Source organism: Zootoca vivipara, chromosome 6 (assembly GCF_963506605.1).
Source record: "Zootoca vivipara chromosome 6, rZooViv1.1, whole genome shotgun sequence".
NCBI lineage: Eukaryota > Metazoa > Chordata > Lepidosauria > Squamata > Lacertidae > Zootoca > Zootoca vivipara.
In genome coordinates, this window is record NC_083281.1 from 40,744,903 (window position 1) to 40,772,731 (window position 27,829).

At 45.2% G+C, this 27,829-nt stretch overlaps 1 protein-coding gene across 7 annotated transcripts in view; it reads right to left on the minus strand.

The window, feature by feature from the left end:
• The window catches only part of COL16A1 (collagen type XVI alpha 1 chain), a 134,437-nt gene that overhangs the window by 15,271 nt on the left and 91,337 nt on the right, over positions 1-27,829 (minus strand). For 3 of the 7 annotated variants that reach the window (XM_035121181.2, XM_035121180.2, XM_060275836.1), the window contains exons 35-56: positions 27,770-27,805; positions 26,601-26,654; positions 25,919-25,987; positions 25,774-25,827; positions 23,047-23,073; positions 22,353-22,418; positions 22,118-22,171; positions 21,939-21,992; positions 19,783-19,836; positions 19,421-19,456; positions 18,617-18,730; positions 17,347-17,382; positions 14,842-14,925; positions 14,630-14,665; positions 13,986-14,030; positions 10,415-10,468; positions 9,493-9,546; positions 8,850-8,903; positions 8,545-8,589; positions 7,937-7,990; positions 2,982-3,017; positions 1,939-2,001 (exon numbers count right to left, since the gene is read on the minus strand). In XM_035121181.2, the coding sequence (XP_034977072.2) occupies positions 1,939-2,001; positions 2,982-3,017; positions 7,937-7,990; positions 8,545-8,589; positions 8,850-8,903; positions 9,493-9,546; positions 10,415-10,468; positions 13,986-14,030; positions 14,630-14,665; positions 14,842-14,925; positions 17,347-17,382; positions 18,617-18,730; positions 19,421-19,456; positions 19,783-19,836; positions 21,939-21,992; positions 22,118-22,171; positions 22,353-22,418; positions 23,047-23,073; positions 25,774-25,827; positions 25,919-25,987; positions 26,601-26,654; positions 27,770-27,805 (1,179 nt within the window). The remainder of the gene's footprint in view (positions 1-1,938; positions 2,002-2,981; positions 3,018-7,936; positions 7,991-8,544; positions 8,590-8,849; positions 8,904-9,492; positions 9,547-10,414; positions 10,469-13,985; positions 14,031-14,629; positions 14,666-14,841; positions 14,926-17,346; positions 17,383-18,616; positions 18,731-19,420; positions 19,457-19,782; positions 19,837-21,938; positions 21,993-22,117; positions 22,172-22,352; positions 22,419-23,046; positions 23,074-25,773; positions 25,828-25,918; positions 25,988-26,600; positions 26,655-27,769; positions 27,806-27,829) is intronic. The other 4 variants (XM_035121184.2, XM_035121185.2, XM_035121183.2 and 1 more) reach the window with 4 other exon arrangements.

Genomic DNA, 27,829 nt, shown 5'->3' on the forward strand with positions numbered 1-27,829 from the left:
GTTTTCGCAAGGAAAACTATTGGGCAAAACTCAAAAGCAAAGCCCCTTCTGTGCCTGGAAAAAGTGGGGCGAACAAGTAAGTGAGCAAAAGGCTTACTCTCCAGTAACTGCTGGGATAGCTCAGTCAGTAGAGCATGAGACTTAATCTCAGGTGGATCCAAGCCCCACATTGAGCAAAAGATTCCTGCATTGCTGGGGGTTAGAAGAGATGACCCTTGTGGTCCCTTCCATTTCCAACTCTACAATTCTATGACTCCAAGACTTGAATCATAGATTCAAATTTACCCTCTATAAAGGATTCCAGGTGCTATCCTAGCAATGAGCTGCAGGTGTCAGCAGAGGCCAGGGAGCAGGGGTGATCTGCTCCTTTCGACTACATTTCTCTCTCCTCCCAGCCCCCTGGGCAACTCAACAGCTGTTTTCTCCTTAGAGTTATCATTGGTGCTGCTAGAGAGCTTTCCTGAAAGATGTAGCATAAATGACCCCTTCTTCCCAGATAGTGTTTTGTCAACAAACATGGGTAGAGCGTGAGGTTTGAAGACAATTCTCATTGGAACGACTCTGTGACTTGCCCACAGCAACTGACTGAGAAAAGCAACTAAACCTGTTCCTTCCTGGTTCAGCAGGTCACCCTCTAACCACAAAGGCTGTCTTGTCATATGAGGGAACATCACACTCTCAGGTAGTGATGGATGGCGACCTCTCAGCTCACCCCAATTTCTACTTGCTTTCAGTGATTTCTCCTACTGTCCAATGTGGGGAAATAAAACCCAAGCATTTTCAAATGCTTGCGAGGAAAGATTATAAATAGTGAATGGATGAGCTGAATCACTTTCTCAGCCCTCCTGCAATTTGCCCCATCCCTATGAGCCCCCAGATTCCCTCTGCCCTCCTTCCCTTCTCCTACATTTGTCTGGGAGCGAGGGAATGCAGAAAACGTCTCTATTTCTCCCTCCCACTCTTGGGACTCCTAAAACACTTCAACCGCACTGTCCCTGGATACAGCAAACATTGGAGGTATAGTTCTCCAGGGATGCCTGGAGGGCAATGTTTCCCAAAAGCTGCCTTCCACGTGGGAGGCTGTTGTTGGCAATGCTCTAACTGGAGGGGAGGGAAGCAGAGAGAAAGACCTTTCTCCTGCCGCTGCTTTCCCCATCCTTGCTACAAGGCGAGTCTTTAAGGTGAGAAGGGAAAGAAGCAGCAGGGAAGGAAAGGGGGTTGGTCAGAAAGGGCGACACAGATGCCTGTCAGCAATGGGCAGGGGACACGGGTGAAGCACTGACACTGCCTAGTCCTTCCCCATTCCCTGCCATTAACAGGAAAAGTGAGACTCCTTCCTTCCATCCTTTCAATACTATGTATGCCAGGACCCTTTTAATTCCTGGATCTAGCAGGGATTCAATTCCTGGAATAACCAGGCTAGCTTCCTGGTGAGGTAACGACCCTAAGAATGGGACATTAAGGAAGCAGCTGGCAGTTAGAAAGACAAATGCCAGAGTTAGGTGGGCTAAAGGCTAGAAACTTGAAGCAGCAGGCTAGGAAGGCAGAGAGTCAGAATCATGCCTGATTTTTGTTTGAATCCAAGGCTGCAGCTGTGGGAGAAGCAAGAGCCCATTTGTGGTGTTGATGCTGTGAACCCCTCTATTATAGACTCAGGTTGTATATATGTGTAAATAAACCATTTATCATAAAGACACCACAGTCTCCGCTGTGCCACATTCCCAAAAGGAAACACAGATCCTAGGTGACTGCCTGGAACCCCTGGAATCTCACACCGCTCAGAGATTGGGGTGGTGTGCAGCCATGTTTTACATGTTTAGGGAAGTTTTTATGTTTGATTCTATTTTTAACATTTTGTTGGGAGCCGCCCAGAGTGGCTGGGGAAACCCAGCCAGATAGGTGGAGTATTATTATTATTATTATTATTCCCCTACTCACCTTCTCTGCTGGAGGCCCTGGAGGTCCGGGTGGTCCTGCTTTCCCTGGGAAGCCTGGCGGCCCCTAATAAGCAAAAAGCAACACATAGATTGTTCTGAGAAGCCTTTTTTTGCTTTAGAGTCTATAAACAAGCTTCATTTGAGAGGAAAGCTGCAGTCAGGCCAAAGTGGCTGTTCTGTGCTAAACAGGGGAAAAAAATACAAATTAAAATTCTATACTAAAAAGAGCTGAATTCTGCAGCATGTATACATTATCCAGATTAAGCAAATTTGCATAATTTCCATTGCATTGCATAATTTATAACGAGGAAGAGGCTAAGGCACTGGAGCTGCCTCCCGCCCCTCCCCGCCTGCTCAAAATCTTATCCGACCACCCCTTTGGCTTCTGAGATTTCAACAGGCATTGCTCATACGTGGATTTTTGCAACCGTAAGCACTAGAAATATGCTTTTAAGAATATATAAACTGAGATTCTCAGGAAGCTGAATTCCGGCACCATGTTCCAGGGCTTCTTCTGCACTTATGCTAAATTGGCAGCACACGCAGACAGCCCTGCCTTTTGCTTGATAGTTTGCTTCTGAAAAGGAGCCGACACCTCCAATATGCTTAAAGCTTTCAAATGTTAGATTCCTGATATAGCCCTTCAATTCCTGTTTTTGGATAGTTTTCACACACCATTTGAAATGTTTCTGATCTCTATGGTGACCCTCTGCCAGCCACTGCCTGTAAGCTTCTCATCTGCTCCTGAAAACCCATCATCCCAGCAAAATCCCTCTGTAATAATCAGACAAAAAAGGCTGGTTTTGCTTTTGTTTTTCTTACATCTTGATTGCCTTCTTGAAACAGGACTAAAGATCCTTCTCCCTTAATTGGATTTATTTCAGGATTCTGCTCTGTTAAAGATAACCACAAATTCCCACCCAAATCCCCAGGGAGGGAGGGAGGGAGGGGTAGGGCTGTGGGTCTCCTGCTTTTGCACGGTGCTGTTCCGGCACACCCTGTGCTCCAGAATCTAAAAACTCCTTTGAGATGTGCAATACTTACAGGTGGTCCTGGGAAACCAGGTTGACCTTGAAATCCCTGGGAAGAAAGGAAATGCTGATCAGCCACAAGTAAACCCACAGCAGAGTGGACCAAATAGTTACTTGAGTACAGTCACATTTTTGCAAGGAAACTTCTGGGGCTGTAGGCTTGGAGATACTAGCTTAATGGCACTGAAGGCCATGATGTAGCCTAGGGGGGCATCAGAAGCAGTGGTGAGGAGCCCCCAGCCCTCGTATGTCCAACCTTCGGTACTCTTCCTAAGCCAAGCCCATAACATCATCTGCTCCTGGCTGCAATGCGTGTCCTTCAACTGTGACACCTTTTGCTAAACCTGTGGGGTTTTTTTGTGTGTACAAATGTCAGAATTGCATCGGTTTCCCCACCTTCTTTCTGCCCTGCCCTTGCCCACCACTGTCACGCAGCTGCCAGAAGGTTGCTCATGAATGTGGCCTTCAGATGGAAAAAAGATTGGCTACCCCTGAACAAATTATGAAAAGGGGTATCTGAAGCTAAGGAAGGTAGGTTAAGACCTGGGAAGTACCCTGATTTAAAATGCCTAGGGAGAGACCCTCCTTGGCAGATATTTTGAGCTCTTTGGAAGGACGGCTTATGTGTCCAAACACTTAAAGGGAGCAGAGTGTCATCTCCCCCAACTGCACCCATTCCAGAGGTATGGAAGTCATTTTACTCTGCAAAGATCAAAACTCCGAAGGGACTGGTGAGACTCAGGTTCAAATCCTCACCACTCAGGAATGAAGAATGAATTTGGCCCTGTCTCAACCTAGCCTGCCTCATAGGGTTGATGTAAATGACTTCCTTAACCAGGGAATGCCAAGGTATGCTGTACTAAGCACCTTATAAAGAGGTCAGGCTGTAGAAGTGGTAATTATACAATTTGTGACTTAATTTTGGAGTTGACATTCCAACTATGGTTACTCACCGCGCTGTTTGGTGTAGTTTTTGCCTAGCCTACAGAAGTTGGGGCAGAGGCGGGAGATGCAGAGAAATAATGAAGGCTTAAAAAAAGCCTCTTTTGTTCTGTTCGGGCTGGTTGTTGTTTTTTAAAATCTGCTGCGTTTGCTCCTTGTCATTATGCTGTATTTTACTTATGTCATTTTAATGGTGTTAGCTGCCTTGGCCATTTTTATGGAAAGTCTGGAAGCATGTTTAATATAAATAAATAATACATAAGGAAATAAATATTAATGTTAGGCGGCTCTTTTTCATTTCCCATACAAGTGGTGGTGGGGAGAGGGGATGGCATAGAGGGTCCCCTTCCTCTGGCTTTAAGCCCGCTTCACCTTGACACACCAACTAATCTGGGATGGGTGAAAACCCCTTCCAAGGCATCCACCACCATTTCATTATTATTTCCTGAGCCAAGGCAGGTAACAGGGCAGAAAGGATGAACAGCAGGATATTGTCTCTCTCCCAGCAGGAGTTTGGCTGGCAAAGAAACAGCAAACAAGCCAGGTGATCAATTACCCCCCAAGAAGAAATAAGATTTCAAGCTTTAACAGACACATTGGTTGGAAATCCCGGATTGGGGAAACTACATAGCAGAAGGGAGTGTTTAAGCTAGCACAGCACTGTCTGGTAGCAGTTTGACAGGCTTTGTTCTTACCTGCCTCACAATGCAAGGAGGAAAATTATTTGCAGCTACTCTAAGTACTTTCAAACTAAGCATGCAAAGTGTGGAATTGCTTGTTTGTTCACTTGCTTTTTAAAATAGGATATCCGCACAATGCCATCATCCAATAATGGTCATTTTGTATTTTCCCAGGTGTGGGTGTGTCCGTTTCTTCTCAGATTGCATCAAGTCTGTTTTTGCTGCCACCCCCACCCCACCAAAGAGTGGAAGAGTAGCACAGCCTCTAGGGATGGTGGAATCTGTGGCTCTGCAGATGCTGTTGGACTCCAACAGAAGGTCTTAAGCTGTTTAGCAAAAAGGCTTTAGGGAGGAAAGAATGGCTCTCCCTGGGTAAGTTTCTCCATCTTTTACAGCAGTGTCTCCTAAATGTCTCAAAAGGGAAGCATACCCTTTTAAAATATTAAAAATAGAAGGCACACACCACCCTTACAACAACAACAACAACAACAACAACAACAACAACAACAACAACAACTTATTATTTGTAACCCCACCCATCTGGCTGAGTCTCCCCAGCCACTCTGGGCGGCTCCCATTGAGTGTTAAAACAATACAGCATTAAATATTAAAAACTTCCCTAAACAGGAACTGACTGTTAAACTGACTGTTTAACACTGTGTGAAATGTGTGTACAGTAAGAGGAAGAATGGCCTGTGTTCAGAACCACCTCCCCTTTATCTGTACGAATCACTGATCTGGCCATGTATCCAGAATGAGGCAAGCCCCAAACAGGTATTCATGCAGAGATGCAACAGGAGCTTCCTCTGAGCATGGGTAATTCTGCTGCCTCTCTGCATCAGGCATGACTGAGGGATCTAATCAGACCCAAATCAGAGACTTGGCAAAATTACCTGTCCCCATGAGGAGGCTGATTGGAAGGAGGCAAGGTCAGAACAGTGAATCGTACCAAGAGGCAGCATGGAACTTCCTCTGTGAGCTCGCAATCCACACACCTCAGAGAAACTAAGCCAATATGACACAAACACCACCATAACTGCAGACAGATGGAATTTGTGGCAAACATGAAAAGAAGCAAGGAGAGCCTGGTTATGATACAGAGTCAGGCCTGCATTGCTGCCTTCTCTCCAGTTAAGCTAGAAGCAAAAACTACACCAAGGCATCATCGACAAGAAAAGGAAGGCCTTTCAGATCTGGCAAAGAGAAATAAAACTGCCACTAAGAAAAAACCTATGCCAACGCTAAGGCTGAGGTTTAAAGAAAAACCGGAGAACTAAAGAATACCTGGTGGATAAAAAAAGCTCAAGAGTTCCAGCACTTAGCCTATACTCATGATGCCTAGGGCTTCTTGAGAGCCACAAAGACCATCTATGGGCCAATAAATTATGGTATAAGCTCCCTACACTCAACAGATGATACCACACTTCTAAAAGATAAAGAATCTATTGCATTGTGTTGGAAAGAACGTTACCAGCATCTCCTTAACCGCAACTCCCCTGCAGCTGCCGAGGTCCTCTCACAAATCCCACAAAAACAAATTAGAAATGAGGTTGCAGTATCTCCAAATCTGGGAGAGTTGTATACAGCTATTAACCAAATGAAAAACAGCAAAGTCGGAGTCTTCAAAGTAGGTGGAATTGAACTTACAATGTTTTTTTAAAAAACATGATGGAACCGATTGCGGAAATTATCGAGGCATCTCTTTATTTGCCATGGCCGGCAAAATTCTTGCAAGGATCTTAGCAAACCATCTCCTAACTATATCTGAGGACACCCTTTCTGAATCCCAAATTGGTTTTAGATTTTCTAGGGGGACAGTGGATATGATTTTCACTGCTCAACAGCTTCAAGAAAAATGCAGAGAGCAAAATCAAACCCTATATATGGTGTTATTGACCTAAGGCCTTCAACACTGTAAATTGTACTGCTCTGTGAACTGTCCTTCTGAAAATCAGCTGCCCAGAGAAATTTGTGAACATCCTTCAGCTCCTCCACAATAACATGACAGCAACAATCACAAATAACAATGGCTCTCAATTCACAGTGGGAAACAGGGATTCCCATTCACAGTGGGAAACAGGGATGTGTTACCACCCCAACTCCATTTATTATCTTCATCGCCATGATTCTACACATTGTCAAAGGGAAACTCCCCATCAAGGTAGAAATCATATCGAACTGATGGGAAGTTTTTTAATCTGAGAAGGCTGAAAGCAAAGAGTAACGTTACCATAACTTCTGTCACAGAGCTTCAGTATGCTGATGACAACATAGTGTATGCACACTCAGAGGATGACCTCCAAACCATCCTAAATATCTTTGCAGAAGCTTATGGAAAACTTGGCCTATCGCTTGCTGCACCAACAAGCACAAAACTACCACTGCAGTGCCACAAATCTAACTTAATGATGTAACTTTGGTAAGTGTTGATCACTTTTCCTATCAATACTGACATCAATACCGAAATCCAGCATCGCCTGACCTCTGTGAGTGCAGCTTTATTCAGATTGAAATGCAGAGTATTTGAGGACTGGGGCATTTGTAGGGAAACCAAAGTTTACAAAGCTATCATACTACCAACTTTACTGTACACTGTACACTTCTGAACATGGACCACGTATAAATGCCATCTCCAGCTCCTTGAAAGATTCTATCAAGCTGAAAAATTGTACACATCACTTGAGAAGATGGGCAAACTAATGTCAGTGTACTGGAAGAAACAAAGATCACCAGTGTCGACGCAATGATTCTTCAACATCTACTTTGTTGGACTGCTCATGTTGTGCGGATGCCTGATTGTCATCTTCCAAAACAACTGCTCTATACTCAACTCGAGAATGGAAAGCGAAATACTGGTGGACAACAAAAGAGGTTCAAAGACTCTCTCAAGGCAAATCTTTTTTAAAAATGTAGTAAAAGCACTGATAACTGGGATACACTGGCCTGCAAGTGCTCCAACTGGAGAACTGCTTTTTACCAAAGGTGTCATGGACTTTGAAGAAGCATGAACTCAGGGTGAAAAGGAGAAATGAGCTAAGAGGAAGGCACGTTTGACAAACCCTCATCGTGATCAACTCCCACCTGGAAACATATGTCTTCACTGTGGAAGGACGTGTGGATCCAGAATTGGCCTCCACAGTCACTTAAGGACTCACTATTAAGACCGTGTTCATGGAAAACAATCTTACTCGGCTTCAAGTGATCATCAAAGAAAGAAGAAGAAGAAATAGTAAGTGTGCTAGAGTACAGCAATGTGGCACACTGGGCTTGACCTGTGGCCCACTTGCCAAATACCTTGGCCACTACTAAACTAGAAGCATCCTAGTTTAATACAGGAACACCTCACCTGATCGCCTTTTTCTCCTCCGCTGCCTGGCAGTCCTCGTTCTCCTCTTGGACCCTGATGTACGGAGAGCACAAAGGTGAGGGGGGGGGGACACTCCTCTCAAGGATCTCCCTGCAACAAACTTATTGCTGATTTAGTTCTTGCTGGGATGGCTAAACCTGTGTCTGGGTTGTACTTCTTCAGCAGAGGCAGATTTAGGGCAGCATGACTGGTTCCAGGGCACTGCAACTATGACACAATGCAGTGGTTCCCAATTAGCTAAGTACTGAGGAGCCCCTGCTTTTTAAAGCCAATTCTTACTTTGAAAATATTGTTATCTCTATGGTAGCTTTTGTTATGTGAAGGGTGCCACTGACCCCTCACGGACCACCAGCTGGGAAGTACTGATGTAGTAAATAGATCAGAAGGTGAAAGGTCGGGGAGGGGGTGGAATTTGGTCTTTCACAAGGTGCCAGTGAAATTTAGTTAGCAACAATTCTTTCTAACGTGGTCCAATTGAACCATTTGCTGGCAAAAGTCCAGGCTCACTGTATGTGACACCAGGCGCCCACTGCTAAAGGTTTGATTGGCTATTTCAGAGCACACATACAACTCAGCTGTGAGCTTACCGCTGGTCCAGGGGGCCCTGCAGGACCATCCAATCCTGGAGGACCCTAAAAAAACAAAGGGAAGACAGAGGAGACATTTATACTGTTAACAATCCAGGGAATGAGGCCAGGTTGGGGAAGATATTTGCCAAGTTCAGGAAGGATGTAAGAGTAGGTACCAAAGCAAGCCTCATTGGTTAGCATGTCCCAAAGTGCAGTGCCCCAACTGAAAAGACTCACCCTCCAATCATTATCCCCCTAACCTCAAGGAGGGGCCTCTGAGGATCATGCAGGCATGTACAGTCAGGTGCAAGACAGGTGCTTACCGATTCCCCTTTCTCTCCAGATGACCCCACGTATCCTCGTTCTCCTTTAGAACCCTGGTAGTAGGTTAGGTAGGTAAGGAGAAAGGAAAAGACTTGTCATCACATGATACTAGATTAATTGAGCAGGGCAGTCAACTTTTCCAGTGAGTCCCCCCTCCCCCCCACGTTCATAACTTTAAACCTTACATTTAGAATTTTCAAATTCTGAATTAAAACAAAACAAACATGGGAATTTTCATTATGGAGAATGCTAAATATTAACCTGGCAAGTTTGATAATTTACACCTTAAATCTTTAAAAATCCAAGAGGGTCCTCAGCAGGGTATGCTGTAAAATTATTCAAAAGCAAAAAATATAAAAATGAATTTTGGATAGCAAAAACTGACTGAATACAAAGTGCTTGAGCCTGTTTTTTTGCCTAAGGCACTTCAGCTCTCCTGCGGACTTCTGCTTTGTGACGTGTGGGCCTGGCTGCCTGTTATATCTGTTTTTCCCCCCTGCACCACCAAAATAGATTTTGTGTGGCGGCACACCTGAGGCCCTCCCACCCAGCAAGGGAGCCAAACTTTCCCCACCCTCTCTCCACCTTTTCTCTGCCTGCCTAATTTGCCACTCCACCCTTCCCTTTGCATGCCATACTTACAGGTAGCCCAGGAGGACCCATTGAGCCAGGATATCCAGGCTGACCTGGGGGACCCTGTGGAAACGGATGTTGAAAAAGCATGAACACACAATAGATTTGTGGTATCAGACAACCATCACTGTGCCAGATAAATTGCTTCCATGCATTCTCGAAGACCCTGATCATTGTTGTCATGTTGCAAACTCCATTCCAAAAAGCCTGACTGAATGTTAAAAAGTCAGAAATGAATGCACCTTCTAATCTTCATTAATAATTGTAAGTTGCCCAAAAGATGGTTGTTGTTACAAATTATTACTGTACTGAAGAAGGTAAGATGCTGGTCTTGGGTAAGTGTCAAGAAAATCTCTCCAGATCTAGACAATCTATATAGAGGGCATCACCTTAGATCAGTGGTCCTCAACCTTGGGCCTCCAGATGTTTTTGGCCTACAACTCCCATGATCCCTAGTTAGCAGGACCAGTGGTCAGGGATGATGGGAACTGTCTCAAAAATCTGGAGGCCCAAGGTTGAGGACCACTGCCTTAGATAACAGATTTTTGGTTCCATTCATTGAGAGAAAATAGTCATCAAAATATTGGATTGTCCATCACATGCACTAAAAATGTCTCTGGTTGTCTTAGTAACTCAGTTTCCTGCTGAAACCACCTGCTACTATTTGCTTCGGCTGCTCAGACCCATGATCACATAAAGAAGATCTCAACTAGAGTTAACAGCATCTATCCATCTAAGACGTCTAGTTGAAAGGTGCTCTTCACCAGATGTTTTGGACTACTACGGCCATGCTGGCTGGGGCTGATGGGACTTGTAGTCCAAAAATGTGAAGGGCACCAGGTTGGGGAGGGAGGGCTAGTCTAGATCGACAAGCCCCTTGCATGTTTTATTATAGCTCTTCTGAAGTTTAGAAGCAGGATCCATTACTCACCGATTCTCCCTTGGATCCAGGGAGGCCAGGTGATCCACGTTCACCCTGCAGACCCTTTGGGAAGAAATACAAAAAAGGGGGTGTTTTGCATTTTCTGTCCCCTTTTCATTTAATTGCATTTGGTGTGGGTGGGAGGGAGGGTGCTCTAAGCCATGGATATGAATGGAGAATGGATTGCAGAAATGAGAGCCCAGTGACACAAGTATTGAGTGGCCTTGAGGCAATCAGATACCACCTTCATCTGGCTACTGTTGCTTGGAAAGCTTTTCCTCTTGTTAATATTGTTTGGAATTCAGTTCTCCACAGATGGCTCTTCTTTTAAGAAACTGGACCAATAAGATATTATTGATAATGCATTGAACAGAGTTTTGGAATGGCAGTGCTTATAGCAGTATTTCTTCCCACATCTGAAGATGCTGATCTAGAAAAGGACTAGTCAAGAAGAACCTTGCAGCATGATCTGTGGGTTATCTGTATGACAGAATTTTCACACACACACATGAACACACACACACACACACACACACACACACACACCTACCTTCAAGTCCAAGTGAAGGGGCTTACCTTGATACTCTTTCAAAGGGAAAGTACTATGTACATCCCCAACCCTTCCCACAAAAAATTCTTCCAGAAATGATATTATGGCAAAAGAGTCAACTGATTGGATTTCTTTGTGCTCTGCAAAGGGCATCTTGGACAATTTGGTGAATGTGCACAGTAGTGTGTGTTGCACAGTAAAACAGCTGGAGAAGCTTTAATAACATAAACATGCAAAAAGAGCCTGCTGGAACAGGCCAATGGTCCATCAGGTCCAGCATCCTGTTTGCACAGTAGCCAATCAGATGCCTGTGAGAAACCAGCAAGCTAAACGTGAGTGCAATAGCATCCTCCCCACCTGCAATTCCCAGCAACTGTTTGGTTGACCTGTCACATTTCCAGCATTGGCATTTTGAGCATTCTAAAGAAGTCAGCATCTTCATCTTATCCCTTTGTTCTTTTGTGCTTTTTAAAACTACCTCTGCAAGAGCTACAAAAATCTGCTTAAATCCAATCCCAGTCTCCAACCATGGTATCATCCAATAGGTTCAGGAGGAGGACAAAATCCAGCCCAAGTTATTTTCACTAAATTCCATTGGGGTAAAAATGAAACCAATCTTAGTTTGCAACCCTATGCTTTAGTCCTGAATCTCATTGAACTCAGTGAGGTTTACTTTTGTGTAAGCAAGCATGGGATCAGGTTGATATTTGTGTGATGAATTAAATCCCAGTGGATACTGATTAACTTTTGTTGAATTGTGCCCCAAAATTGAGCAATGTGTCTGTGTGTGGGATTGTTCCCCCATTCCTTATGAGAGTCTTGCTAGAATTCTTACAAGTAGTTACTTGCAGGAAATTTGCCTTCTATTTTTTTGTGGTGCTCTCATTCTAAATATTTTGGATATCTAAAGTCATTCAGATAACCTTTTTTAACAGCTGCTGCCCCCCAGAAAAAAAAATGGGTGGGGAAAAATCAGGCCCCCATCTTGTCCTCTACTATGTAACTATAGAACTCTTCCTTCTCCTGCTTTCAGCTGCTGTGCTCCCTCCACCACTAGCAGTGGACAACCATCACCACACATGATGCTCAAGACACAGGAAGTAGCAGTCTCAAAGCAACCAAGGAAGCGAACTGTAAGACAGGCTGAAAGGTGAGCCCATTTTTGCAGTCCCAGCATAAGAAGTAGCCCGACATAGAAAGCCAGAGCACAAAAAATGAGGAAAACCCCAAATGGCACAGGAGATCATTTATTAGGAAATCCATTTTGAGCCTATGGAAATAACTCTAGTCAGTGGATGTGTTCTAGCGCACTTCTAGACTCTTTCTGCTTTGAGAAGGGATTCCACCACACACTAGCAAATTCAGGTTGTGCAATCTAAGTTAATTTGGAGCTCTTGTGCAACAAACCTGCTTCCCTCAAGGGCCAGACATTTTGCAATAAGGAAAGTGATGGGGAAATGCATCCTGACTACGACTGTGGGATGGAGGGGTTACTATTTCCCTCATAAGCCACCCAGGAAAGAAGGGCCAGAGTCCATACTATTCCTTTTAAGATCTGGAGAGACTGAAGGTGAACGGAGTAAGCCTGGGCTTCACTTGTGAACAGAAATCCCAAATCACAGGCAGAATTCTCCACAGATTACAACTCAGTTATCCATCATTGCTAGCAACTTTCTGTGAAATATTTAGCAAATGGAGTATCATTTTCAGTTTACAGGATTTTCAGGAGCAGCATCTGGCTATACATACAACTCATCAGCTCATTTATCTGGTCAATGGGAGTCACTCCAGCAGTTACCTTTTATTCAGAAGGCACTGTGTCACAAGCAGCCCTTAACTGGGTTTTGTATCTAACTGACAGAGCTACACAACATGGAATATGAGAATGACTTCTCTATTCATTGTCATGTGACCCACAAGAGTGGGGAGGCTCCCCTGGTGCTGCTAACAATGTGGGGTTAGTTTGGGTTACATGGCGGGTGCTGGGCAGTGATGGTTTTCACTGCACACACTGTTGACACCAGCACAGGGCCACGCCGCATAGCAATTAATCACACAGACCGTGGGAGTTACAGTGCCATTAGTGGGATGAGGTGCTGAGGGATGAGATTAAGGAATTAACAATGGTGATGGTGGTGGTCAGGTGAGGATGGAATGAGGATTTCAAGAACCAGAAACACAATTTGCATACACGACACAGAAGGAAGGCGGTTTCATTTTGGAGTGGAATCATAGAATCTTAGAGTTGGAAGGGACCCAAGAGTCATCTAGCCCAACCCCCTGCGATGCAGGAATCTCAGCAAAAGCATCCATGACAGATGGCCATCCAACCTCTGCTTAAAAACTTCCAAGGAAGGAGAGCCCACAACCTCCTGAGGGAGACCGTTCTACTGTTGAACGGCTCTTACTGTCAGGAAGTTTTTGAGTATGTTGAGTTGGAATATCTTTTCTTGTACCTTGACATTTTTCCAGCGTTTATCCGCCATGGGTTCACAGTCAAGTGGAACCACTTCATCTGAAGGGATTCAACTCACAGTGAACTCCACAGCCAACAATTGTTGAACAAGCTATGCACTGAGAGAAAAGTTAACTGTGGGAATCCATTCTATGCGTAATCTGTGACTAGATCTGTCAAGGTTTCTCAGCATTTGGTAGAGGTGAAGATGTCCCTTCACAGCTGGGACTCTGGAAGGTTTTAGAATATGCTTGTATGGTGCTGAGGGAAGACCACAGAATGACCCTGATTAACCAGTTTGGGGGACTAGCGTGAATCCCAGATTAGATGATTCCCATGTTGCCAAAAGGTTGGAGAACCTTCCAGTCCTGCTGATCCACATCTACAGAAGATGGGCCTTTATCTGGGGGCGGGGGTTAGATCATGTGACCAAGTGTGCATGGGAGGTTGGCTGTGCTATTAGATACAGAGCCTGGAGGAGGAGGGAGGAGGAGGGAGGAGGAGGAGGGGTGAGAAGCCAAACAAGCGGCGGCAACAAAGGACTGCACAGAGCACGTGCTATACTGAGTTCTTACAGGTAATCCAGGTGCGCCAGGCGTTCCAGGAAAACCTGGGGGGCCCTAAGGGAAGAAACAGTGAAATCATACCTTGGCAATCACATTGGCTAGGCTAGGGAAGGTGGGTGAAGACGGAGGAAACTGAAAGCAGAGATTTGGCTTGAATGGATAGGGCTTTCTTGACACAAGCAGGACTTAATTTCTCCCATCGCAGCACCAGAGTGATGGACTCACCTTTCCAAATGAATCCACCGCAGTATTTCCCCAAAGCAAAGCTACCTTAAAGAACAGAGACCTGCCTATCCCTTCCTTCTCCCCAGTGCAATTTGAGCCCTTTTCTTCGGAACTTGTATTAAACACAATGAGCAGCTGCTCATGGCCTGGATGTAAAAGGCCAAATATACACCATGGGCCAGGCACAAAAGAGGAAGGATATTTAAATGCATTTTACTCTCTCTGGCTCTTTGGACAGGCTTCAGCTTGTGGTGAAAAGGATGCTGCAAGGGTCAAAGGCTCGAGGGAGGAAACAAAAGCATTTGCATTGTGGTTTTAAATGGTTGCAGATTGTGAATGGTGCACAGGCACCAGAAGGGCAGCTAAAAATCTTTATTGAAAATGGAAACCAAAAATCAGAAGATGCAAGGCCTAAGGGATGTACTCACAATTGGTCCAGGAGGTCCTCTTGGGCCTGGTAGGCCCTGCACAGAAGGAGAAGCAAAGAGAAAATTATAATTCCTAAACTCAAGATACTTTGTGGCTCCTTGGTGTCTTAATAATATTAATTATTTAATTATACCCCACCCAATGGGTTTCCCCAGCCACTCTGGGTGGCATACAGCATATCTAAAAACATAATTAAAACATCAAGCATTACCTGTTCCCCCCTCTCTCCAGGTAATCCGGGGATTCCAGGGTGGCCAGGACCTCCAGCACAATCTTGGTCATTGCTACTATCACCCTGGAAGGAAAGACAAGATGCATTGGGTCAATCCCAACCTTTCTATGCAGTTAAAGGATGCCAGCAGTTTCCAAACAAAGAACAGCATCTACTGGAGGAGGACTTCCAGCAGCTTTCAATTTACAAGCTAACATGATCCTTGCCAGAAGGATAGCCATGCTAGTCTGTTGAAGGAAGAACAACAAAGTGTTACGTGGCACTTTAAGAGCTAACAAATGTATTATGAATAAATAGCTTTTGAAGACCACATTCCATCCATTGCACTAAGTGTAAGTCTGAATTGGCAAGCATATATACATGCAAATATGAGCGAGTGAAAAAGCACAGGAATGAGATTCAGAGGGAAATAAGGTGTGAGTAACAAAGGATGCAATTACCGGAAAACAAAATAGTTACATTGTCCAGTTAAAAAGGCAGTGCTCCCACCTTGTTAATCAGTCAGTGTAACTATTTTGCTTTCAGATAATTGTCGCTCTTTGTTGTTCTTGCATTTCATTTCCCTCTGAATTCACTCCTCCACATTCCCTCCCCTGTCATGTGATATATATGTTTCCCTGTTCAGGATCGTGGCTCAATCCCATGGTCCGTGAAACCTTGTGCCATAATTAAATTTGATATTCTTTAAGGTGCCACAAGACCTTTTGCTGTTTGCAGTTCTGGTAGTTATGATTCAACTGGTAAAAATTTCCTGATGTGCTCTTTGTCCTCTTCCAGATTTTTTAAACAAACAGAAAAATAATAATTAAGACATAGATCACGAGAATGAGCTCTCTGTTTATGCTAGTTGCTTCAGTACAATACTGCTGGATTGTCACACAACCCCACCACCAATGAACATCTATTTGGACTTATTTCAAGAAAACAGCTTCTAGAGAGAAATCTCAGCAAACTGAGCGCTGATGACCATGCAGTAAAATTGGTCATTGCCAGACCTAAGATTGCATAATTTACAGTTCAATCCTAGGCATCTTCACCCAGAAGTAAGTTCCACTGAGTTCAATGGGACTTATTCCAGGCTAAGTGCATATAGGGTGCAGCCTCAAGGAGGAGCCAACTCAGTCTTTCGGATCCATTTCCCTTTGGAACAAGACCCAACTTGAATGCCAGAATTCACATCGGAACAGATCAGTGAACTGGCACTGGGCTAGGGAACTTTCATTTTCCAGAACCCACAGTCCCATAGAAGATTAAATCAGTGTAGCAGCTGTTTTGGGCTGCCTATTTGCATGCACTGTTGACTACAGACAAAATACTTCTATATTTAGACTCATTCTAAAATGGGTAATATATCATTGCATCTCCACCATTTTTTAAAGAGACAAATAAAGTTGCAAAGGTCCTTGATTCTGAACAGGATCACAGAACAGGGCCATTGTGATTTCTTATTTCCCCCAATACCCAGTTAAAACTGGCCTGTGCCCCATTCCAGTATTGTGAACCTGATCCAACCCCATTGTTCCAAGCTGCATTTGCTATTTGACAGTCCCTCCCCTTGGCGCCTGGAAGAGAGACAACCCATCTGGTTTGGTGTTCTTGCTTAGATATTTTTGTGGTTAGATACTTTTTATTGATTCCACCCATCCCTTAATTATTTGTATACTATTCAGATACAATAATACTGCCTTAGATTCTGCTTGTTAACCAGATAACTTTCTTTCACTGGCCTGGTTTTCTCCTCCACAGCTATTTTTGCTACTGCACCACACTGAACTACCCAAACCTGGGCTTGTGGTTAAGCTCTCTTCATAGGTTTATTCTTAGCTACAGCTCATACAGCTCATGGTCTGTCCAGGCCATGGCTTAGCAGCAAAACAACCATGGAGGGCAAGGGTAGCTGCAATCTCCTTCTCAGAGGAACCTGCACCCTTGCACATTTATGCTAAGCCATGGTTCTGCCATGGTATTTCACCCATGGAAGGCACAACAGCTGACTTTCTGGAATTATTGTTGGATTTTAGCTCACTATAATAATCTACTCAAGCTACCTCTGGAGCTCAAGGAATGATGTGAAATACACATATCTTCAGAATCCCCTAAGCTTCCCCTAAGCTTTGCTGAACCTGAAGTCTCAGCAACTTGAGCTGAAGAACGAAGTGTCTTGGATCAAGGACAGTATAGGGCAAAAGGGTCTCATATTGCATCAGTACTGTATAGACTGGCATTTTGCTGCAGGCATATATATACCTGTACAGAACTGCTAGTGAGAACATGATGATCAAGAGGACACAGAGCTTGGTCTCCCTCACCTGGCTAATGATGAACCCTTAGTGCAAATAGCATGTGCTGATGAGGACACTTTTTGCATACTACTGGGTGGAAGAAAGGTGCTATTGATTAATTAATTAACTCATAGCATATTTTAGGCTTTTGTTTTTTTCATGATTCCCTCTCCATAGTTACTCAGCCAAGAGTTTTACTCACCCGAGCCTCTTCTGCTCTAGGGTAAAGAGCAAAGCACTGAAAACAGAAGAGATGCAGACATTTAAATTTTTATCCAGAGTTTGCAGTATGACTTACCATTACAGCTCAGCACTTGCCAGAAACACGTGAGCAGCCATATTTTCAAGGGATGCCAATGAAGCAGTAGGTGACCTGATTAGTGTACCCCAGAACCCCTTGCAATATGAGATGCTAAGGCATCAATCTTGGACCACGAGTGGCATTTGATAGGTATAATCAAAGAAAACCCAGCTATTGGAGCTGCTTATGTTAGTAAGGCAAAATATGTATGATGCCCTACTCCTGGTCATGCCCAATGTCCTTGTGTTGGGCCTATCATTTCCATAGGGACCCCTACAGGTGGAGCCCAACATGTGTCAACCGGAATCCCATGACTGATGAAGTGAGCTCTATCTGTATAGCTCTCATGCAAACAGGAAGTCCAAAGCATAGGTGGGGGGGGGGACGAACCCCCTTCTGTATATAGAAATGGGACTCTACATAGGACTATATGTTGGTACGTTGACCAAAGGCATTTCTGTGATTTGTTGAGATTGAGCAAGGGCTCTCCTGCACTCTTTGCCAACATTTACTGGTTTATTATGGGAATGAGGGAAGGATTTCATTCCATTGAGAAAAAGTCACTTTCTGATCTTTGAGCTCTCTGACAGTAAAAACAAACAAACCAACCACCCTGAATTTATCACATTTAACATATACTGTATCACTGACCTCCCAAAATGTTAAGAATTGCCAGTAGACAGAAAAAAGGAAGAAACTCTAGTGGTTAGATAATGGAAAAATAAAGTCTGGGCAGTGATCAATATAATTATAGGGAAAGAAATAACAGAAGTGGAAACTTTGGATGGACAGATCTTGTAATGATTTGTTGTGAAAGATTTGGGAGAATTATTTTGACGGTGAACCATATTACACATTTGTATATTACATTCTGAGATGAAGTGTTTGTATTGGAGATATGTGTGTTTCATGCCGTCAGAATTGTTTTACAATCAATAAACATAATGATTTTTTTAAAAAAAATTCTGGCTCTCAAATGTTCATGTGTCCTGAGTTTTTAGCATTTCCCATCACTTACTAAGATGCACAAATGTGTCACATCATCTTGGCAGAATGGGCTGTTATAGACTCGTGCTGTTGCAAGGTCACTGATTTCACAGTCTGATTTACAGTGCTCTTCAAGCCCAGCTCCAGGAATCTGAATCTGACCCAAGCCTGACTGGCTACTCACCCGTGCACAATTATCTATGCCAGGGGCTCCCGGCATGCCTTGGTCACCCTTTTCGCCTTTGGTTGTGCCGGGGACTTGGGAAGCTTGTATGTTAGCACAGTCTCCACAAATGTTCTGGCAAGGGAAGAAGAAAAAGAGGGGGAGAAGCAGAATATTCCAGCACTGCCTTTCTGACATTAATTGTCAACATTTGTATTAAATGTTGTACTATTTGTAGTGTGAATGATGCACAAGTAACAAGGAGTGGGGGAATCCTGCCAGCTCTGGTGAGAAGGATACTGGCAGGACAGTCTGTCATTTCTGCACTGGGGTTTGTTGCAGAAGCACTTTCATTGACTAGCATCTCAGTAAATTGGAGCATCTGCAAACGTGGCAACGCCTTCCTAATAATTGCCTCGTTTTCCCTGTTGCTCTGTGTCAGCGCAATTCTGTTGGAGTTTGTCACCATTTGCTGTGGCAAGTGATTCTGGTATTTTCCATTATTATTGTTGTTGCCGTTCCCGCTGCTGCTGTTGTTATTGTTATCATGCCACCCTTTCTTGGAAAGTTGCCCAGGGTGGCACTCAAAATAAAATAAAATAAAATAAAGACATAAATAAAGACAGTCTCTAGGATCACCTGAAAAATGCCCCACAGACCATGGCTTACTGAATCACTGCTGCAGTCCAGCCCACCATCCAAAGACAGAAACACATTGGACAGGTGACTTTCTAACCTTTTCTTGAGAGGACAGCTTTTGCTGGCGTCTCACATTCTGTCCCTCACACCAGAGCAAAAGCCAACCAGAGATCCTTTTTGCCTTACCTTAAGGACAGCCATGCTCTCAGCAGCCAGTGGTCCCTGCAATGGGGAGATGGAAAGGAGGAGAGAAATTTTTAAAAATGCATTGATAAAACAGAGCCATCTTCCTTTCCTTTTTTATCGGAGCCATGAGCTTCTAGGGAATTGTGCCAAAAGCAGCATAAACACCTAACAGGTTCCCTCCAGCAGCCTCCTGGTTGCTGCTTTTGATAAAAAAAAAATAGCTTCTAGTTTGCACCTCTTCTGCACTTCTCCTTGGTGGGGTGATGGAGGAGGCTTGGGGCAGAGCTGAGCAAAAGGGGGCAGCACTAAGCACAGGCCTGAGCGAGGGCAGGAAAAGGCGGACACCGCAGTCCTGTACCTACCAAGTCTCCCACTGTCCCAGGCAGTCCCGGCAAGCCATTGTGTCCTGGGATGCCCTAAAGGCAAGGAGAAACTTTGAATATTTTGAGTGCTTCCCAACTCTTGCCTCCCGAAGTGAGCTTTGCTCAAAGGGCTTCTGCTGCAAGATGATGGCACCTTAAAGCACCAGAACTTGGGACATCCGATACCTGCCTTCCATGCCTTTCAGCGAGCACCAGAACACCCCTCTCAGACTTTTCAACTCCTTTACCTATTCCTCAAGCCCTGACTGGCTCCTAGACTCCTAGACTGGCCTCTCCATTGGTTGGCAGCCTCCTAGGCACCTTCTTCATCAGGGTAACAACCAATCATTGACAGTCTGCTGGTGACTGTTGCCACCAAGTCAGGAATTCCCTATTCCTCTCTCTGACCAGAGAGATCTAGTGATGTGATGAGCCCCGTTTCTTCCCTTTGAGCTCCCCCAAGGCCCCAGCATGGCTCTTCATCCACACTAGGGATGGAAAAATCTGTCAATTTCAGTTCTTTTAGTTCCTGGTTTTTCCAGTCTCAGGGCTTATCCGCACTTCCACAATCCCACACCTAGAAAGCTTGGGTGTAAGCAGTTTTCCGCTTCTTTCACTCCTTTCCCAGGGAAAACCTGCTCTTTAGCACTCATGCAGAGCAAATGTCAATTCATGAAATACCTGATTGATGTTTGCTCTGATTCAGTGCTAGAGAGTGGACGTTCCTGGGGAGTGGGGAGCAATGGAAGAAGAAGAAGTTTGGATGAGCCTTTAACTTAAGTTCTCCACATTTCTGTAGCAATTTCCTTTTAAAAATGCAAGTGAATTTTTTTTTTAGCATTTCATTTCAAATTTCTCCTAATAAACACACTCTGCATGCAGTTTTGGTTCTCATATTGTTTTGGAAAGTGCAAATTTGATAAACCCACTTTTAAATGTGAACTGAATCAAATTTCTCCCCCATGCCAAAGCAAAAACACATGAGACCTTCTTCAATCATGTAATAAGAAGATTCCTGTACAATGTATGGAGGAGATACGAAGATATTCTGGGAAGAAAAACTCCCTTGTGGATATCACCGACAGAAGCAGTGGCAGTCAAGAAGATGAATCTCAGAGATATATGGGGAGCCTATAGAAATCTGGTGAGCATCCAAGAAGATGAAACAAGACTTAAAGAAAGATAAGATAAAGAAAAGGGCTGGGGGTGTGGAGGCTTAGGAGGCAGGAGGAGTATTGTGGTTGGGTGTGATTTTCTGCAGCTTAGATCAGGACTCATAATGCTTGCATGGTGTTCTCCCCACCTCTAGAAGGCACACCTTTTGCTCTTTCAGCCAACAATTGTGCAGAGGGGATGGGGAGACATGCCTAAGATCTAGATGCCCTTTAGAATGAAAAAGGTCTATAAGATGGGAATACTTCCGTTGCACATGTTCCATGTGGAGTGCTGCCACAATTCTCTGTTCTGCCACCAACCAATGTGTCTTAAGTCAAAACAAGCCTCTGCCATCATGTTTAGTTGAGGTGGAGGAACTAGGCTCATCACCCCACACTGATGTCTGTGTTCTGGGAGGGGAGGAAGGGGAGGAAAGGAAATGTTGTGAACTGGTTCTCCATCCAGGTGGTACCGAGGGCTCCCCTTTGCCAGGGCAATATATAGAACAAACAGGTATAGTGTTACATACTATCAGCTTTTGGAGAGCAATTTCTGCCTCCTGCTCTTGATCAACCAACACAGGGATGGCCCAGCAAGAAAAGGGTCATGGTATTGGGACTCTTGCTGGACTTCTCCACCCTCCCAAAGCTTTTAAGCATTCTGTGTAATTTCCATGAGGCTGAGATGAGAACAGCTGAGGGCAACACACTGGCTCACAGCCACAACATAACTCATTTGCTTAGCACAGCACACAACACCAGGACTGGGTCCCCATCTAAGCAGACCTGCCGCTCCTACTGTGCACTGCACAACCAATGAAGTCAGGGGTAGTAGGAGTGAATACTGGGCTTGGAAGCCCTTCTCTTCCAGGTTAACTGAGTCCACTAATGCTGTACTTTATCCACTCCCCACCACCACAAAGAATACAGGAGCTGGCACTGACAATGCCTACCTGTTCTTGTCTGTAGGATGCTGGGGTATATGGCTCTCCTACCACTTACCTGCCTCCCAGGAGCTCCTGGTGGGCCTGGAGGGCCTGGAACACCTGGCGGTCCCTGTTAACACCACAAAGAAAGAGAGAGGAAGAGGTTAAGAGAGCAACAGGGCGGGCGATGGGGAGAAAGGAGCCAAGGTCGCTACGCACAGAGGAGCAAGCATGCACATACACACACCCACACACCTGAGGGCCCGGCTGAGGCTGCCAGGAAGTCCCGATCCACAGTCCTGGGGCACCCTGCGGGTCCAAAAGGGGAGAGCATTTAGCAAAGGCCAAGCAGGACATGGGCGTTCCAGCTTCCGGAGCAGCAAAGGCGTTGAGCGGAGAATGGGGGGGCACAGGTGGCTTGAACCATCATCCAGCCTGGCAGCAAATCCCCAAGGCCTTGGGGGCAGCAGGAGCATGAAGGGACGCTTACCGGAAGACCAATGTTGCTCGAGTCCACGCGAGGGCCGGGCTGGCAGCTGCACTCACCAGAATCTCCCTGAGAAGATAGAGGTGAGGAGCGTAAGGAGGGAGAGACACCTGGGGACCAAGAAGTGGGGGGGGGCACAGGGATCCTTTCCTACTGGAGAAGGCGACTGTGCTAATGGAATCACAGAATTTGTAGAGTTGGAAGGGACCACAAGAGTCATCTAGTCCAACCCCCTGCAATGAAGGAATATTTTGCCCAATGTGGGGTCCCATGCTCTACTGGCTGAGCTATCCAAGCTCATGTATGGCTTGTGGGCTTCCCAGAGGCATCTGCTTGGCCATTGTGGGAGAAGATTAGATAAGCCTTTGGCAGGACTCTTCTTGTGTTCTTAGGGGCTCTGGAATGGGGCACATAATCAAGAGTCAGGGCCTGTTATCCCCAGAGTAACACCCCTGGTCCACATGAACAAGGAGTGGCAGGGTGTTTTTGGCTCCTCCTTATGTTGGATTACTCAAAGGTGCACCGTGCTTCTCTCAGCCAGTGCATTGCATCCCCAGAAAGATGAGAACTGGGAGAATTGTGTGCAGCACATGACAAAACAGCAGGTGTTTGTTGTATAAGATGCTGATGGTGTGGAAAGACACCAAAAGGAACTAAAGCATTGCAAAATTTGGGATGGAGAAGGAGGCTGACCCACCTTCTCTCCTCTGGCTCCCCTTTCACCCTAGAGAAAAAGAAAGGAAGAGAAAGAAGAGTCAGATATTTGGAGAAGCATGCTGCTGGCAATAGCACACACGCGCACACATGTGCAGAGTGATTACACGGTCCCATTTGCTTCTCAGGTGTGCAAAGAAGCACATCTGCAAGCTCCTTTGATCAGCTCTCTTTGGCCTGCTTCTTTCACTCCAGTTTTCATGCCTTCTGACGTCCCACTGTCTGGAACCCCTTTTCCCTCTGAGCTAACTAATTCCTTACCCACCTTTAGAAAACTCCTCTGTTGATCAGAAATCATTTGGACTTACCTTACATTACAAGAGGGGAGTTAACAATGGCCCCTGGGCCAGAACTAGCTCCTGAAGTCTTTTCAACTGGCCTGCCAGCTGCCTACCTTTTTTGTGTGGCAGTGGCTTCGAGTAAAAATGAATGAATGAATGAATGAATGAATTCCTCTGTGTTCCCTACAGTTCTTCCTAGGAATCTTCTGAAGGACTTGGTGATCATTGCCAGGACCATCTGAAATGGTAAGAGAAGCTGGTTCCATCAGGATCCATCGCCTCAAGATGCCTGGAGTGCCAATTCCTAAAGGCTTTCCTCACCTGGGGTACCTTGAAGTAGCAGTTCCCAAAGTCTTCCTTGCATCTTACCTTTCCCACTAAGTAAAGTGAGGGAAGCCAGTTCCACCGGGAACTACTACCTCAATGCCTTGAAGCTGTGACTCCCAAAGGAGCAATTCTCCTCTTTTTTTGCTGCTCAGCATTTTTCAACCAGCTTGAGGGGCAGAGAGAGAATCACTGGGAAGGGAGGTTTAAACCTCCCCTCCCAGCTGTCTGCCCCACCAGTGCCCAGCTGATTGGGAAACAGCTAAGCAGTGGTGAAGAGGGGGCTGTAGGTGGGTGTACCCGTGCATTGGAATGGTGTCAGGCTTTGAGCCTGGAAGTATCTCGGGTCCAAACTCTGCTGTGCAATCTTTCTCAGGCAGTGGTGTAGGAGTGGAGAAGGAATATGGGAAGCTGCCTTATAAAAAGTCCGAAGTCCATTTTGCTCAATACTGTCTGCACTGACTGGCAGTGGCTCTCTGGGGTTTCAGGCAAGGAGTCTCTCCCAGCCGCACCTGGATATGACATAGGGAATTGAAATTTGGACCTTCTTCATGCAAGGCAGATGCTCTACCACTGAACTATATACTCTCCCCCCCCCAAGCATCTGTGGCACGGCCCACCCTTACCTTCCACCCAACATGATAACAGCATTGCTGCACTGAAAAACAAGCTGAGTGACATGCTAAATTCAATAAGAACAACTTGAAAACACCAAGGACCACGGAACAGATCTTTGAGGGCTGCGCACAGTGGCTCCTATTGAATAATTGAAGGTATTCCCTCAAAAGACGCACACATAATTAATAACCCCTTTTATCTCTCTTGCTAACATTGGGAGTTATTAAAGAAGAGTACGCACCCCAAATCCAAATTACTTTTCAGCACCATATGTTGGCCTTTGAGGCACCGCTTGTCATTAGAACAGCGCTGAGCATTTGCGCTGCAAATTTCAAAACCGCCACGGCGTGAACAGCCATCTCTGCTTTGCAAACGAGAAAGCATGTTCTGTGCTGCATGCTCTTTGACCCTTAGACGTTTTAGTCAGTCTTATTTTGGGGTGGAAGTGAAGTGTTTACACGAAACATCCACACATTAGTCATGCCAAAGCTGGATCCAAAGCTTCAAAATTCAGGCTTTCAACACTTTCGTTTCAGAGCCTGCTTCAAAAGAGAGTGGGGTCAGGCAAGTGCTGTGGCCTCGAGGCAGGCAAAGGGCCAGCAGTACTCAGGAGCATCACTGCTATTTTTTCACAGAGCATCCAAGAAGGTGAGAAGCAGCGTGAGCGAATTCTTAGTTGCACAAGCCCCTCTTCAATATTAAAGAGGGCACTAAGGATGCCTGAGGACTTTTCCCTGGGAAAACCTGCTGTTAACTACTGAATCAGAGCAAATGTCAATCAGTTTTTTCTGTGGATCATTCCAATTCAGCAGTAAACATAGGGTTTTCCTGGGGAAAGTGGTGAGACAAATCAAAACCGCTCAGACTTGCCCCTAGAAACATGAGACAAACAGAGAACCTCTCAGATCCACACTTTCTAGGCAAGGGACAAGCAGAAGTTTTGCTCTAAAGCAGGGGTCAGCAAACTTTTTCAGCAGGGGGTTGGTCCACTGTCCCTCAGACCTTGTGGGGGACTGGACTATATTTTTTGGGGGAAATGAATGAATTCCTACGCCCCACAAATAACCCAGAAATGCATTTTAAATAAAAGGACACATTCTACTCATGTAAAAACAAGCTGATTCCTGGACCGTCCGCAGGCCAGATTTAGAAGGCGATTGGGCCGGATCTGGCCCCTGGGCCTTAGTTTGCCTATCCATGCTCTAAACTAGGAAGGGTGGATCTGGCACCTGGGCATTTTTAAGAAGGGGAGGAAACTTTCTCTGATTGGATTCCATCCAGGTAACAGCCATGGCAGGTTGTATCCACAGGCCTATCAAGTTCCTTTTGTTTTAAGACTTTCAAGGCCAGTGCAGGTTTTTGCCAGCAGTGGGATTGTCAGAAGTGAGTGGTTCACAGGTAATTAAGAACCTGGTGCAGCCCAATGATTAGACAGGATAATTTTAGTTTCCAGATAAATCTTCTTTCAAAGCACACAGCTTGCCCACCTTTGAACCATCGGATCCAGGAACTCCCGGGAGACCCTGCTGGCCTTCTCGGCCCTGGAGGAGAATATCAGGACAACAAGAGTCAGAAAGCACACAGTGCTGGTTGGTTGTAAGATTTCCAGAGCTACAAAGCAACGGTACTTACTGGTGGGCCAGTAACACTGGCACCTGGAGGCCCAGTGGGTCCTATGGCACCTTTAAGACCTGGGGAGCCCTATAGGGAAAAGAGCAATGTTACATCCAAGCTGACAACGTTCTGCTGTTAATGGCGGAAGAGGTGTCATTTGCTCTAAAACAGGCCCTCCAGATGTTTTGGCCCACAACTCCCATGACCCCTAGCTAACAGGACCAGTGGTCGGGGAAGATGGGAATTGTAGTCCAAAACATCTGGAGGGCCGAAGTTTGGGGATGTCTGCTCTAAAACAAGGTTAAGGCCCAACACAATCTATGCTGGAGATTTCTAATATCTTGCACATATATTGTGGGATATAAAGTATACTTTGCAAACACAGTGTCTCCCACGCTCTTATATTAATGCAATGGAATATGGCGTAATTGCTGCAGGGTGCAAACCAGTAATTTCATCCTCAGTGAAATGGCGCTGTGTGAACAGCACAGAATTAAAGCCGTTTTCTACTGAGGTTCACCTTGGAATAGGAGTACATGTCACTGCACTGACATTTTATCTGTTTCATCATTCATTTGATGCAACAGCTCAGTGGTAATGAATAAAAAATTAAAGATGAACCCACCACGGCCATGCAGGCTGTTAGATGCCATTTCTCCATTCCCACTGCAAATTATACAACCCAGATGTCAACGCTCACCTTTTCCCCCTTTCCCCCAACATTTCCTGGTGGCCCTCGAGGTCCTGGGGATCCCTGTGGCACAGAAAAAAAGAGAATCACAGCAAAAGTGAAAGGGACAGGAAGAACAAAGCCGGGTTCTGGAAACATGAAGATATCTCAATAGCAAAACATTTCCTTTTGTTACACTTTTGCCACGTACCTTTTGCCAACCTGGTTCCCCCTCTCCCAATGCTTTGGACTAGCCAGCTTATGAGGATTGTGGCTCAAAACCTCTGGAGGGCACCAGGTTAGCAAAGGTTACATTGGGAGTTTGCAAAGCCTTTGGGAAAAAAAAGTAGAGATGCCATTGAATTTTCTTGCTATCAATTTCAGAATGCTCTGTACATTCCTACCTGAAGGAACCACAAAAAAGTTGATGTAGTTGTCTAGATATGTTCTGTGTGCCATCCTTTGGGGCATCCTCCACTTGCCCTGGTGAAGGAAGTCTACATATTCAGGCATGGGCATAGCCAGGATTTTTTTTGGGGGGGGTGGCAGGACACTCACCCTGTCATCATCCTCTGTCTAGCTCTGTCTAACAGATTCAGAATGAAATTTTTCAACAAGAGTTGCTTAAATTACTTTCTTTTGACTCTAAGTGCTCAGAAAAATCACCATCCAAGTGACTGTAGTGAGCCTTTCAATTTCAAACATTCTGATTATTGCTACTTCCAGTGAAGTATTTTTATTTATCTACTTGATTGGGGTGAGCTGCTGCCCCCACCCCTACCCTGTGGCTACGCCCATGCATTCAGGGCAGAGTCGATTATACCTGCAACTAAAGCTGCAGCTAAATACCTGCAACTAAAAAAATCATACAAGGATTTTTGAGAAAAGGAAAATGAGCTTTGATAAAAATCTGCCCCAGACCCCAGCTCGTTCCCCCTGTCTGGAACATCGAGGAGCCTTCTGCAAATGAGTGAATTTCCATGCTAGGTCATAATCCCTTGCAAAGCAGTTAACTCCACGCTGCTCATCTCAGGACTTTGCTGTTGGGTCATCAGGGCTACGTGGCTCCTCTAAGGCCTTCCAGGTTAGCACCAGAGTCTGGTTCAGGGATCCTCTGAGTCACTGTCTAGGCATGACAGGTCTACTGTGGCTGACCTGCCTTAACGTGGCTGAACAGGGCAAGGCGAGATTCTACTTACAGGATTGCCAGGTGAGCCTTTCTGTCCAATTTCCCCCTGAGAAAGAAGAGAGACGTGGGT